The sequence below is a fragment of the Cryptococcus neoformans genome (genome assembly GCF_000091045.1).
Source record: "Cryptococcus neoformans var. neoformans JEC21 chromosome 4 sequence".
Lineage (NCBI taxonomy): Eukaryota > Fungi > Basidiomycota > Tremellomycetes > Tremellales > Cryptococcaceae > Cryptococcus > Cryptococcus deneoformans.
The window spans coordinates 274,353-287,500 of record NC_006686.1 but is presented as its reverse complement, the minus strand read 5'-3'; the positions used below and the strand labels follow the sequence as shown (position 1 = coordinate 287,500).

Sequence of the window (13,148 nt, the reverse complement as noted above, 5' to 3'; positions counted from 1 at the left end):
TTGGCAATTCAATCTTGATGGAGCTCCAATTTGCTCTCCAAGACGATGTCGAGCATGTCAACAAGTACAGAAGGCACCCGGCCGTGAGGAAGGGCAAAATAATGCTTAATCGCCAGAGTAAAAGTTTTCCCTTGGAGAATTCTGGGATGGTGGCCACGAACGGTTGAGTGTCGAGATCGTTGGCGTCATCCGGTTTAAGTTGCAACTTAGAAGAGCTATAGCTTGCTTGCGCTCCCGCAGATTGATGATTGCTCTTTTCTTTCGAGCCTTTCCGCTTAGCGCCTACCTCTTCATCGGCAAGTGCAGTCCATGCCCTATCACGTTCTTGGTCTTTCTGCGCCTTGCCAAATAAACGCATGATAGGAGACATCTTAGATCATATTGGTAAAGCCGTGGGGTGTCGATGGCAATCAGTAGGACAGGATGCAACCGACTTGTGTAGACATGAAGCTATTATGTGACCAGAAGATACTAACCGGGACTAATGAAAGGAAGCGCACGTTCACTTTACATAGGGTCGAAACACATAATTGTAATACGAGGAAAAGTCGCATACAAAGGATCCATGGTAGGGTCTTTGTTAAATGGGGCAACTGTACTTGAACAGGTACTTTATCATACTGGAGGACGATATCCTAAATCGATCACAACCTTATGACACAAGAACACTATTGGTGAGACCTGATTATGTGTATCAGTGATCCTCTAAACACTTTAATAATTTGGCAGCTGTCAGACAAATAGCTCACACTCATTCAGGTTGACCGCCACCACCGGCACTAGCTTCCATACCAGCCCCTCCGCCACTTGTTATAGGCTGAGCATGTTCCACTACCAACTTCGGTCCTTCATACATCCTGTTAACTTCTGAAGCCCTCTCAAGTATCTCAAGTTGAGTCTTTTGCTGTTCGTAAAACTGAGCAAGTCTGGAAGGGTCTATAGGATCTGAAGGTGCCGAACCAGCGGGTGGAGCTAATGAGGCAAGGACGGGTTTGAATACTTCGTCGGCTCTTCGAAGAAAGTATTTATGAAAGTTATAAGAAGTGAAGCGCTGGGACGCATTGACAGTGGCTGAATAGAGGCTCTGAATTTGTTGAACTGTGGGTGCTGGAGGCATGATGCTGAAAAATGAAAGCATATCAGTTTTTTTTTGGATTCCGGATGTTCTATGCGTTCAACAGACAAGACAGTTTTAGAAAGCTCTGTACTCACATTATTGCACTGACACTGTTTTAGCTAATTGGCGATGATGATAGAAAGAGTAAAAACGAGATTGAACCACGTTAGCGAGCGAGAGGTGTGGCGACGTAAATAGTACTCGTAGTATAAGAAGAAGAGTATAATTAACATATACTGCAGGCAGTAGTACGAGTTGTTGTATGACAGTCGGGGTGTTCCGCCACCAGCAGCCGCCACACATCATCATCATCATTTATCACGTTTGTCACGGTGTGTGGTGGTTGTTGACGACGATGATTGAAGACGATTGCGTTGGTCGTCTATGAAAGATGGTGACAACGAGGAGGCACTGGGACTGCGATGACACCGTTATTGTATTACCATCACGCACCACTACTGCGTACGCACTTGTACTATTATATGATTGATCACAAATGAAACGTTCACAAATGAGACATCAACGCAGGCAAATTTTACATGCAACGTTTTATCAATGCAATTCGGAATTACTTAGTTATGTATGTGACAAGGCAAAAACATCAGCGAATGTGTCCGTTGTCGGTGCCGTACACTCTTCAGTTTCCATCAGCCAATACATAGTAGTAGTGTCGGTGGTATAACGTGTAATAATGTAAGTACAGAGCACAACTTGCATAAGAAAGTATCTGGTTTCTGAGAAGAAAGAAAAGGAAATCTGCCTGCGTGTAGGCCTGCTCATCGCTCCCCCAGAAAGCGAATGACACCAGCACTGTGGAGACATAAGGACAAAGACGTATTTCGAGATAATAACACTGCATCTTGAATTAATATCCTCACCAATACTTCCGCGTCTTATAATTCTTTCTTCTGGTCATTTACGGCCCGCTCAGGAAGCTGCACTTCTATTTCCTCTTGCTGGCCAGTTGAATTGTTCGCATCGCTCTGAGAAACTGCTGTTGGCGTCTTACCCTTGCTCTCTAGTTCAGCCGCCCACAGAGCGGCGCCTATAGCGGTAGTAACTGTTAAGGAGTTAGTAACAAACTGACATTTGAAGTATGTTAATACACACAAGAGAACACAATTGACACAATGGGAATTAAATTCAGCGCCATAGCCATGGTACCAAACCTGACAGAATGTTAGACACATGATTTATCCTAACACGGGAGAAACTGACATGAGGTAAGCACCGCGCCTCTTCTTAATAAAGGCCTGACGACGATCCTTATCGAAGTTTTTAAGCTGAAAGTAACGTGCGTGGAAGCCAGGCCCTGCCTTGTAGCCATTATAGCTACCGAAAATGAGGAAGGCTTCAACAAAAGAGAAAGCAGATAAGGTTTAAGGGGACTTACCCTAAAAAGAAGATAGTTCCAATCAAGGGAATGAAGTTCAAAGGCAAGGTGAGAAGATAACGAACAACGCTGTCCTGAAGACTCAAGTGTCAGAAAGATACCATGGTAGCCAGCTAATCATAATGGTGAACTTACGACATTGAAACGGGACAAAGGCTTTGTCATCAAAGTTCCCAACTGTTTGACCTTTCCCCCCTTGTTGGTAACTTGTCTACCATTTTCGACTAAAACAGAATGTCCTTTTTGTAAAAGAACCTTATGGATCAACATAAGCAAATTAGCTACAGTCAAAACAATCCATAACAGAAAAGCCTCACCGCATCGAATATGTCGACGGTAGCCTGAGCCACTAAGATTCCTCTGGTGAGGAACATGACCACTACAAAGGCTTCACCCAAAATGAGGGGAATCGCTAAAGCAAAGGCTATAGGCATGAACGTTCGTCAATGGTTGCTTTTGAGTGTGCCTGTAATGATGACAATACTTGCCTAGAGGTCCAGAGATTACCGCGAGTATTGCCACTTGGGGCAAATAAGCAAATGCGAACAGAGCCGCGATCACCCCCGCTGACATCAAAATCCCTTTAAATATTATGGGGAGCAGTGGTCTGATCAAAGTTGGGTCTACAAATTTCAAACGAGCAAAAGTAAGTCTATGAATGAGTCCAATAGCGGTTTTTGCACATACGAGAAAACAGATACAAAATACCCTACAGATGAAACTCATCAACAACTTGACTTTATGATGCCAGGAATCAACAGCACTGAGATCTCATATTTCTCTACCCTCTTCCATTCAAAGACTCACCAAAAGGGGATAGATCCAAGCCCCACTACTCAGACCATCTTGGGCTATAGCCCCTACTTCTTGTACCTGACGTCGGGCTGACTCGGTCGCTGTTCCACCCGGCAGTTTCAGTCGCTGTGATCGTTTGCGTGTCTGAGAAGACGACATGGTCGAGAGTTTGAGGTGCTAGCGTATGTCGAGGGAGTATTAGTGAGAATGAAGAGCAAAGGCGTTGTTCAATTCAATGATTCAACTTTCCCCTAGTGTGCATGTTAGCGGCTGGAACTTCACCAATGAATGCCTTTTATATGCAACATAATATAAGTAGCTTTTAGTAGCTTACACATATTCGTTCGCTGGTGTTTGGTGGAGAGAGTCGTTATAGGTATATATGCATGACGAGCATGACGTCAGAGGAGTAGGGTGGATTTTTTACGTAACAGTACTGATTTACAAAGAGGTGACGTGTTATTGTTGTTGTTTCTTTTCTTCGTCGCCGCCGCCGCCGCCGCCGTTATTGCTGCTGCTGCTTCTTGCGTGTTCCTGCTCCGTCGCCGCCACTCGCCAGCAACGGCAACCGTCACGACGAGCAATACTACTATCAAAACGATATTCCTAAAAACCCGCAATTGCTTGCGCTCAAGCTGATCGGTCAGCCAACGACACTCCCAATTTCTACTTATCACCTAGACTACCCACCGAAAGTCGCCGATTCCTATAATTCTTTTCCGACTTCAGAAGCTGCTTTTATGATGTCCACTGATAAAGAGCTGTATAAGCTCGAGCTTCTCTCGCTTGTATCGAAGGTGTCCCAGGAGCTCTTCAACCACACTAAGCTTCAAGACAAAAAACTAGCTGAATTTGTGATAGCAGTAGGTCTCTCCTTTCTCTTTCCTCTGTGGAGGTTCTGACTCATTACAGCTTCACGAACAAAGTAAAACAACTGAAGCGTTCCAGAAGAAGCTCAATGAGATCGGCGCAGACTTTCCCGAATGGTTTGTCAAGAATCTCGACAGACTGATCGTTACCATGCACCCCAAGTATAAGAGGAAAGCGGCCAAGATGAAAGCCTCGAAGCAGTCAGGAAAGTCTGACGATGGGCAATCTGTCATGGAGGAGCAGAAGCAACTTCAGGCGAGAAAGTTTCCCGGGTTGTCCATGCCTGACCAAGATTGGAAGCCTGCCGAGAAATATGTCGACGAAAGGGCCGCAAAAGAACCGCACGAGACCCTTCCGGAATCACTTTCGACCAGTGATACTATGGCCCAGTTAGAGTCGATCGCGTCTCGCCGAAATAGACCGGCGGCTGAGGATTTCTTGGACGGGGAGCCTGCTGCGAAGAAATTGCGGAGTGCCACTAGCAGTGGTCATGACGGGTCGTCAGGACGACGGGGCGGATATGAAGGAGGCAGCTTTAGAGATTCTTTTAGACATGGGCGTCCGACGGTTGATGAGAGGCCCGTACTCTACAAGATCTACAATGGCACTATCGCGAATATCACCGATTTTGGGGCTTTTGTAACTTTAGATGGCGTAGAAAGAAAAATCGATGGTAATCAAAGGTCAAATGAAGGTAAGTTATCCCAATCGTGCCTTCCCATGCTTGATTTGAACTGACACTTTCAGGCTTAATCCATGTATCGAATATTACAAATGGAAGAGTTAACTCACCCCGAGACTTCCTTAAACGGGGTCAACGAGTCAAAGTCAAAGTTATGGCTGTCAGTCCTAAGATCGGTCTAAGTATGAAGGATGTCGATCAGAACACTGGTGATGATCTTTCGTGAGTGCAAGTGTATGCTGCACCTGCTTTTTGTTGACTTAGTTATAAGCCCACATCTTACTGTCAAGACTGCTGAAGAGGCCGCAGTGCAGCAGCAAAGGATGTCATCTTATGCAGCTAGTGGAAGTAACAGCACCCCCCTCTTAGCAGTTGATGAGCGGCAGCGATCTAGTGCAAAGAGATTATCAAGTCCCGAGCGGTTCGAGATTAAACAGCTCATAGCCAGTGGGGCCGTATCTGCAGCAGATGTGAGTATTCCTACTGTACGCGAGAATAATGGGCTGATGGGATTGCAGTACCCTGATCTTGATGAAGACTTCAGCACTAACGTCGCCAATCATGAGATTGAAGAAGACATTGATGTCGAAGTTAATGAAGTCGAACCGGCGTTCTTATCGGGCCAGACCAAAGTCACCCTGGAACTCTCTCCTGTTAAAATCATCAAAGCACCAGACGGGTAATGTTCATTCTGTTCGATATACACGACAATTTTGTTGATCACCGTTTTAGCTCACTTAACCGTTCTGCTTTAGCAGGCGCTTCATTGGCGAAAGAAAGACGTGATCTCAAACGTTTGGAAGCGAATGAGCAGGCCGACGCAGAGACCAGAGAGATCAACCAGCCTTGGCTTGATCCCATGGCTAACCAAAACGAGCGGCAGTTTGCATCAGACATCAAAGGGAACCTGCTTGGCCAAAAGGCCGCTCAAATGCCTGCCTGGAAAGCTGCAAATAAAGTTGTGTCGTATGGCAAGATCACTTCTATGAGTATACAAGAACAAAGACGCAGTCTGCCCATCTACAAATTACGGGAGCAGTTGGTCGCCGCTATTCGAGATGTGAGTACCTTCTTGTTCACTTTCAGTCAATCGAATACTCATGTGCATTCGTAGAATCAAATTCTTGTTGTAGTTGGAGACACTGGGTCTGGGAAGACTACTCAAATGGCGCAATACCTCGCTGAAGAGGGATTCCTCGAAAAAGGGCGTTTGGGATGCACTCAGCCGCGAAAGGTTGCTGCTGTTTCTGTCGCTAAGCGTGTTGCAGAGGAAGTGGGTTGTCGACTCGGGGCTGAAGTCGGCTACACTATCCGTTTTGAAGATATGACCAGTCCTGAGACCAAGATCAAGTACATGGTCAGTCGTTTCAGCTTTTACTTTGACTATGACTAACTTCCTATGTAGACCGATGGTATGCTTCTTCGTGAATTGCTGGTTGATCCGGATTGCTCGAAATACTCTGTGATTATGCTTGATGAAGCGCACGAGCGCACAATCGCAACTGACGTCCTCTTCGGTCTCCTGAAAAGTAGGTTAAGCTCCTGATGTTACTCGCCATGATGCTAATACTGTTATTAACAGAGGCTTGCAAACGACGCCCAGATCTTAAGCTAATATGTACTTCTGCCACACTGGATGCTGCCAAGTTTGCGACCTACTTCTGGGGTTGCCCAATCTTTACCATTCCTGGCCGAACATACCCCGTCGAGACACTTTATACAAAGGAGCCTGAGCCCGACTACCTGGAGGCCTCTCTCATCACCATCCTTCAAATCCATCTCATGGAACCAGCAGGCGATGTTCTTCTTTTCCTTACAGGTCAAGAGGAGATCGATACAGCATGTGAGGTTCTATATGAGCGAGTCAAGGCATTGGGTCCTCAAGTTCCAGAGCTTCTCATTTTACCGGTATATGCTGCACTTCCCTCTGAGATGCAGTCACGCATCTTTGAGCCAGCCCCACCTGGTGCACGTAAGGTGGTCATCGCAACCAACATTGCAGAGACCAGTATCACCATTGATGGCATATACTATGTCATTGATCCTGGTTTTGCAAAGCAGAATGCTTATGACCCAAAGCTTGGTATGGATTCTTTGATAGTCACTGTGGGTCTTCATATCAGTTGTCATGAACAAACTAATGTTGTGTAGCCGATCTCCCAAGCGCAAGCACGTCAAAGAGCTGGGCGTGCCGGCCGCACGGGCCCTGGCAAGTGCTATCGTCTCTACACAGAGGTCGCCTACCGTAATGAAATGTTACCCAACCCAATTCCTGAAATCCAACGAACCAATCTTGCATCTACTATTCTCACTCTGAAAGCAATGGGAATCAACGATCTTATCAGTTTCGATTTCATGGATCCTCCTCCAGCAGCAACCATGTTAACAGCTTTAGAACAACTTTATGCTCTTGGTGCCTTGGATGATGAAGGGCTGTTGACCAGGATTGGTCGAAAAATGGCAGATTTTCCTCTAGACCCTCCTTTATCCAAGATGCTTATCAAATCTGTTGATTATGGATGTTCTGAAGAAGCCTTGACAATTGTGGCTATGCTGCAAGCTGGGGGCCAAGTATACTATCGACCCAAGGACAAACAGACTCAAGCGGACGCCAAAAAGGCTAAGTTTCATCAGCCAGAAGGTGACCTTCTTACATTACTTGTGAGTGATCCATAATTTAATTACATCAGGCATGGAGAGTAGTACTGAATTAAAGTTGTTAGGCTGTCTATAATGGATGGAAAAACTCGAAATTCAGTAACCCATGGTGCTTCGAAAACTTTATTCAAACACGAGCCATGAAAACAGCGCAAGATGTAAGAAAACGTGGGTGTAAAATTTTTGTCAATGTTATTGTTGGTTATGAAGCTGATTTTTTTAATCAGAGTTGATTGGAATTATGGATAGATATAAACACGATCTTGGTAGGTCCTTATCGCCATCAAAGCCTCTTATGTGTTTACAACTCTTTATAGTGTCATGTGGTACCAATTACAACCGAGTACGGATGGCCATTTGCTCTGGATTCTTCAGAAATGCTGCCAAGAAGGGTAAGCTTGTCTTTTTCATGGTGATGTTTGTTCTCATGTGCTGACGATCTGTTCCAGACCCCACTGAAGGTTATAAGACACTTGTTGAGGGTACACCTGTCAGCATTCATCCCTCAAGTGCCTTGTTCCAGCGACCCCCTGAATGGTGTGTGTATTATGAACTGGTTCTTACTGCCAGTAAGTCTAACTGTACTAAGGTATTTCAATAAATGCTCATCAGTTTCACAGAGGAATACATGCACCAGGTCACTGTTATTGAACCAAAATGGCTTTCTGAAGTGGCACCAACATTCTTCCGTATTGCTGATCAAAACAAGATTAGCAAGCGTAAGGCATCTGAGAAGATTGAGCCTCTGTTTGATCGTTTTGCTGCAGATAAAGATGACTGGGTATGTATGTTCTGGACTGGTGATCCAACATGAGCTGATGTAAAAACCTGCAGCGTCTCAGCAAGCAGAAGAAAGCAGCTCGCTCTTCACAGACTTTTGGTTGATCCATATTCCCTATCATATTTCAAAAATACAATTACATCATTTCTCTTTAGCTTTCTGGATCCAAGGGTTCCAAATTAGTAAACAAAAGATGCATTGCCAAAATGCCATTGAAATTTTTTTGCCTTCCAATGGCTCTGGTGCAGCTATTTGTTAATCTCATTTCTCAAAAACATGGGGTGACAGACAAGGTAGTATCAGACTGAGGCTCCATCTTCTAGATCTGAATGGTGAAGAGTTTGCTAAGCTTGTAGGAATGTCAACAGTCTATTCACCACCTTATCATCCACAGAGCCACAGTTGGACTGAACAAGTGAACCAACAATTTGGGCAATATCTGAGCCTTTAACATCATACAACATGGATGATTGGAGCCAGCTCCTACCATGCGCTGGGTTCACTTACCACAACTTACACAGCCGAACAACAAGGTTATCACCCTTTGAAGCACTGTATGATTGTAATGTCCATTTCTGATTTCACAACAATTAAGGGCAGGCTGGAAGCTGCCAGAGAGAATCATGTCAATTACAAGCATTTGAGAGGCATAGGGGATAACAGAGAGTGCATGAGGCAGGCTAATAGACAATTTGCAATGCAGCCTAACAACCATCATCTACTTCCCCTTCACTCACTATGAGTGACCAGATCTTTCTTAGCACCAAAAACCTTCCACTTGAACATTAATCTCCCAAACATGAGACTCAATTCATTGGTCCCTATCTTGTCATTTGTTGTCTGAAATGTCATCAAACTAGACCTGTGCTCAACTGTTCACACCAGTCTCATCATTTGTCATGAGCCTGCAACTATGACCTGTAAGGCTCCCAGCAAGCTGACAGAGCCTGCACAGTCAGTTTCATTTGGTTGTGAACACATGCTGGTTTTATTTTCCATTTTTTTATTTTTTATTTTTTTGCTTTCATCTCTCACATGCGGCCAACACCCGAACTCAGCCTCTCCGCAGCATCAGCCGAATCTGTGTAACCTTAAGATGAGCCGCGGAAGACCTTGAAAACTGTTCGAGGGTCTGTGAATGTCTGCGGGGGCCGCCGAATTTGCCCCTCGACCAGACATGGCGTTTACAAACTGCGTGAATATTAAATTAAAAGTTTCCAACGCCTGAAAATTCTGCGCACTAATTTACTGGGCCGTGGGCCACCTTGGGGGGACCTGGGAATGACCTTTGAATTGACCTTGTAAGGTGTTTCGACACCTGACCAAAACTCAGCTCCAAGCCTGTCGAGCACTTTTCATAAGTACCCTAAAAGGACTTATGCCACCTTCAAATGCATACATAAACTGCCATCAATTCCATTCCAAGCTTTTATTCTACCTGTATATGTATACATAACGTTCCATCAATCCCACTCTAGCCTGGGGTTCTTTCCCAACCAGTGACTAGGCTTGACTGGGATTGCAGTACCTTGATTTAGATTACCGTAGCCTTGTCACTATTTCAACAACCATCTGCTGGCTTTTCAATGGTGCACTGCAGGCTAGGAGAACTTTTGAATGTCGAGCAAAGCCATCTTCGTAGCAGGCATTATTTATACATTGGTTATATTAATACATATTTCATCCCCCAGCCCACCATCACTCCCCCCTCCTCTGCTGCGACCTCCTCCACCTCCACAAATCCTGCCACATGCTGCTAATCCTCCCATCCCCTTCTCCCCGGTCGTCTCGAGCATGGCTGGTATCCATCCAAGTCAGTGAGAGAAAACAAGCAGACAGGAAGGCCATGGACCTGTAGACTTACCCATCATAGAAGTCTATGATGGCCTGCTGTTCGACTTCCTCCAGACTTCGAAAAAAGAAAATGCCAGAATGATAGATTGTATCATGTATGGCTATATCGACATTGTCGATTTTCGGAGCCACAGAGAGAACAAAATGTACCTGAGCGGCGAGTTGAAACCGGTTAGTGGAAGTCTCTTGGTGAAATTTTCGTTATCCCACTCACGAGTGAGGCCGCGTACATAATGGTGGAGATCGAAGACGCAGTGGCCTTCGATCTTTGGGCAGTGGTGGGGGCCCCATAATGGCTGTTCCCTTTTTTAAGGGAGGCCGGACCCAAATTGAGGACTTGCAGGACCTATTACCATTGTAGCAATCAGTATCAGACTGTAATGGAAATTAGACACTCACTCAGGCTACGAGCTCACTTCTGAGAAATGAAACTCGATAGTTGCCGTCATCTTGAGGAGGCCATGAAAACAAGAACGAAGGTAGGCAACCAGGTAGATCCGACATATCAATGTCGGACGACGGGCCATCTTGCTCATCCAACTTTGATGCCATGAAGCTGTATGGATAACACTAAGCTTGCAAATAAGCCATAGAAGCCAAATCAACACACCTCGCCTTATCCGCGATAAACAAATTGCGTTCATTCAAAGGGACGTTTAGGCTAGCGGGGACCTCAGTTTTGAAGCCACCATGCGCTTCCTTGTCATAGCTATGATGGTCGAGTCGAAGAACCACATTTTCTTCATCATGTAAGTTGGCTGATGAGAGGATCTGTGAGAAGCTCTGCCGTATGTTCGATATATACATATGCTTGGCGTCAATGGCATGGTGGTGGATCTTGGGTAGCGTCCCATTAAATCAACATGAACATGGTATACTTTCTTTTAGCATAAAAGGATATGAAACTCACATAGCGAGCCACGGTGCCATAGACAGTGTTATCATCAGTTTTGTTCCGAGCAGAGGCAGGTAAAATGCCTTCGACTTCATCAGTAGGCTCATGATTAGCCAACACAATCTTGGAAGCGCTCGAAGAGGAGCAAGGACTTGGGCAGCTAGGCTGAGAGCGTCGTTGTAATACATCATCAACATGGCAGGCTCGCTGTAATATATGCCACTGTCAGTAAATTGCAGTTCTGCTATTGAAGCTCCATAAAAAGGGTCAGGTGTTCCTCATAGGACATCTCACTTACATGTCCAAGAATTGCGCATACTTCTCAAGAATATCATCACCTGTGGTGTTTGTAAACCATATATCAGGGGAAATTTCTCCCTCTTCCATTTCTAGGATGGATGAGTTAAGGTAGTGTTTGTACCTAAGGGAACACAATATCCCTCCAGTATATGAGGATGTGTGGATTGAATAGTAACGAGCAACAAGTCTGCAACAACGGTCAAGAACAGTCTTGAAGGGACTCTTGTACTCTTGTCTGCAAGTAGTGGGGTAGTAATGACAGCCATTCCGCAATTGGATCACATCAGCGTCAACTCATCTTTGAATTGTTTATTTTACTTGACATAAATGGGACTTACTTGGCCTTCAGGATGCTGTATATTTCCTCAATATTGGTGTCGATAGGAGACTCTGGGAGATCTTTGCATATGTGAGTTGTTGGCCAGGGAGAAAATCGTGACCTGTCTGTAACCGAATCCCTAGTGATTTGGCTGGGTTGTCCAATTTCCCTGGAGGATGTCTGTTCCATATTTTGAAGAGGCTAAACAATAAACCAACACGTTGAGCATCGACAAAGATATGATGAGAAACACTGCATGGCCAAAATGACTCACTGTATTAGTGGAATCATGGATAGGAACAGCTGAGGCGCTGGATGAATTGCCTCTTGATATGCCCCTGCTACCGGTACTATGGGTTTCTTGGGAGGTTTGTTGAGAAGCGTTGCTGGCTCTTTCTGCAGTCGGGTTTGAAGGACATTGTACACCGTTTCGCCTCACAACCGTGACCGGGCGGTTCAAGCGGTCGCCTGGCCGCCGGCCATCCCTCGGTGAATGGCGACCATTATTATTAATCACTTCTGCCGTTGTTCTTATCTGGGGGAACTATATATTTATAATTTTTCCGGTAGCAGCGATCGTTTATTAATTACAAGATAATTTTAATAATTGAAGTATGTATAAGTAACTCACAACTGATAGTCGATGATTGGCCTTGAGGGCTTTATGAGGGCGCTGCGACTCAGCATCGTCTGCTGATTCTAAATCATCCGATTCTATCCCATTCAGTTCTGAAAAATTCCATTCAGCTATTCGACGATTAATAACCAAAGATGAGTGACTCTACCTTGCTCCTCTGCATCTGTGCCTGATTCCTCGCCAATCCCATCCAAGGAATCGGAGTCTTCATCTCCGAAGCATTTGTCATGCCCAACGGCTTCGCCTGCGCCACGTGGTCTAGCGCTGCTGGCCTGTTGAAGAGATTTTTTGGCATGTGTTCTTGATTGTAGGGTCTTTGAATACTTGCTGCTGATATGTGTTTGTGACTGGTTACCTTCCTGAGGCTCGAGGTGCGGATCAATAAGGCTACGCTGGGTTAATGCCGCCTGCGAGTTCTTGGAGGCAGAGGTATTCAAAGGATATCTTCTTGGAGGCATTGCTGTGACTTGCTGGAGATAGGAAAGAGAAAGAGAAACAAGGAAACAAAACAAAAGAACCCCTTCATTGTTTGGGACAAACAAAAGAACACACGTCTTGGTGTACGCGCCATCTTCAGATCTTAACTTAAAAAGTCCTCGATGGAACGGATCTCCATACAGCTGAAGTCATACGTAATAGCGCTAATAGCTGGTACACCCGCCTGAAGAGGGCCGGCGAAGAACTGCTGTCAACCGAAATTTCTAGCCGCATTAACGATCATTAAGATATTGATATCCTCGCCTTAAGTCCATTTTATCTGGTGTGGATTGTGATATAAGTCAGATCCCTTAATCGAATTTCTTGACTTGGTACTCTATAGAAATGAACCACATTTCTCGACATGAGA

General features: G+C 45.1%; 6 protein-coding genes across 6 annotated transcripts in view; 1 reads left to right on the top strand and 5 right to left on the bottom strand.

Annotated features, from left to right (window-relative positions):
* Positions 1 to 472, bottom strand: part of CND00930 (hypothetical protein) — a 1,867-nt gene extending 1,395 nt beyond the window's left edge. Inside the window, exon 1 of the mRNA XM_024656954.1 lies at positions 1 to 472. This exon is cut by the window's left edge and continues 93 nt beyond it. Within this exon, the coding sequence (XP_024512691.1) occupies positions 1 to 370 (370 nt within the window). The 5' untranslated portion in view covers positions 371 to 472.
* Positions 473 to 479: 7 nt separating this feature from the next.
* CND00920 (mitochondrion protein, putative) lies at positions 480 to 1,318 on the bottom strand. Its single transcript, XM_024656953.1, has 3 exons — positions 1,213 to 1,318; positions 750 to 1,121; positions 480 to 681 (listed from the first exon to the last, which is right to left on the bottom strand). Exon 2 carries the CDS (start codon positions 1,115 to 1,117, stop codon positions 752 to 754), a length of 366 nt encoding a protein of 121 aa, XP_024512693.1. The 5' UTR covers positions 1,118 to 1,121; positions 1,213 to 1,318; the 3' UTR covers positions 480 to 681; positions 750 to 751.
* A 458-nt stretch (positions 1,319 to 1,776) lies between these two features.
* Positions 1,777 to 3,661, bottom strand: CND00910 (expressed protein). Its single transcript, XM_570322.2, has 10 exons — positions 3,640 to 3,661; positions 3,318 to 3,556; positions 3,198 to 3,219; positions 2,999 to 3,133; positions 2,828 to 2,934; positions 2,646 to 2,765; positions 2,511 to 2,584; positions 2,336 to 2,449; positions 2,228 to 2,286; positions 1,777 to 2,177 (listed from the first exon to the last, which is right to left on the bottom strand). The coding sequence occupies exons 2-10, from the start codon at positions 3,462 to 3,464 to the stop codon at positions 2,011 to 2,013; spliced, it is 945 nt and encodes a 314-aa protein (XP_570322.1). The 5' UTR covers positions 3,465 to 3,556; positions 3,640 to 3,661; the 3' UTR covers positions 1,777 to 2,010.
* Positions 3,662 to 3,836: 175 nt separating this feature from the next.
* Positions 3,837 to 8,509, top strand: CND00900 (pre-mRNA splicing factor, putative). The gene is made up of 16 exons (XM_570324.2): positions 3,837 to 4,168; positions 4,218 to 4,869; positions 4,923 to 5,079; positions 5,129 to 5,327; positions 5,376 to 5,536; positions 5,590 to 5,917; positions 5,972 to 6,214; positions 6,263 to 6,386; positions 6,440 to 6,963; positions 7,009 to 7,518; positions 7,581 to 7,683; positions 7,743 to 7,781; positions 7,833 to 7,907; positions 7,965 to 8,084; positions 8,136 to 8,296; positions 8,350 to 8,509. The coding sequence occupies exons 1-16, from the start codon at positions 4,046 to 4,048 to the stop codon at positions 8,398 to 8,400; spliced, it is 3,570 nt and encodes a 1,189-aa protein (XP_570324.1). The 5' UTR covers positions 3,837 to 4,045; the 3' UTR covers positions 8,401 to 8,509.
* A 1,449-nt stretch (positions 8,510 to 9,958) lies between these two features.
* CND00880 (hypothetical protein) lies at positions 9,959 to 10,603 on the bottom strand. The gene is made up of 4 exons (XM_570682.1): positions 10,550 to 10,603; positions 10,365 to 10,496; positions 10,161 to 10,300; positions 9,959 to 10,094 (listed from the first exon to the last, which is right to left on the bottom strand). Exons 2-4 carry the CDS (start codon positions 10,380 to 10,382, stop codon positions 9,995 to 9,997), a joined length of 258 nt encoding a protein of 85 aa, XP_570682.1. The 5' UTR covers positions 10,383 to 10,496; positions 10,550 to 10,603; the 3' UTR covers positions 9,959 to 9,994.
* Positions 10,604 to 10,778: 175 nt separating this feature from the next.
* CND00870 (hypothetical protein) lies at positions 10,779 to 12,759 on the bottom strand (the record flags this gene model as incomplete). Its single annotated transcript, XM_570328.1, has 7 exons — positions 10,779 to 10,987; positions 11,061 to 11,252; positions 11,344 to 11,580; positions 11,684 to 11,865; positions 11,939 to 12,208; positions 12,296 to 12,393; positions 12,450 to 12,759. 7 exons carry the CDS (start codon positions 12,757 to 12,759, stop codon positions 10,807 to 10,809), a joined length of 1,470 nt encoding a protein of 489 aa, XP_570328.1. The 3' UTR covers positions 10,779 to 10,806.
* Between the last annotated feature and the right edge of the window lie 389 nt (positions 12,760 to 13,148).

Coding starts and splice junctions, on each gene's coding strand:
- CND00920 (XM_024656953.1), bottom strand. CDS start 1,117: ATGCCTCCAGCACCCACAGTTCAACAAATTCAGAGCCTCTATTCAGCC.
- CND00900 (XM_570324.2), top strand. CDS start 4,046: ATGATGTCCACTGATAAAGAGCTGTATAAGCTCGAGCTTCTCTCGCTT. Junction 6,387..6,439: donor CCTCTTCGGTCTCCTGAAAA/GTAGGTTAAGCT, acceptor TGTTATTAACAG/AGGCTTGCAAACGACGCCCA. Junction 6,964..7,008: donor TGGATTCTTTGATAGTCACT/GTGGGTCTTCAT, acceptor AATGTTGTGTAG/CCGATCTCCCAAGCGCAAGC.
- CND00910 (XM_570322.2), bottom strand. CDS start 3,464: ATGTCGTCTTCTCAGACACGCAAACGATCACAGCGACTGAAACTGCCG. Junction 3,134..3,197: donor TATTTTGTATCTGTTTTCTC/GTATGTGCAAAA, acceptor TGAAATTTGTAG/ACCCAACTTTGATCAGACCA. Junction 2,935..2,998: donor GGTAATCTCTGGACCTCTAG/GCAAGTATTGTC, acceptor TCATGCCTATAG/CCTTTGCTTTAGCGATTCCC.
- CND00880 (XM_570682.1), bottom strand. Junction 10,095..10,160: donor ATCATAGACTTCTATGATGG/GTAAGTCTACAG, acceptor GATGGATACCAG/CCATGCTCGAGACGACCGGG.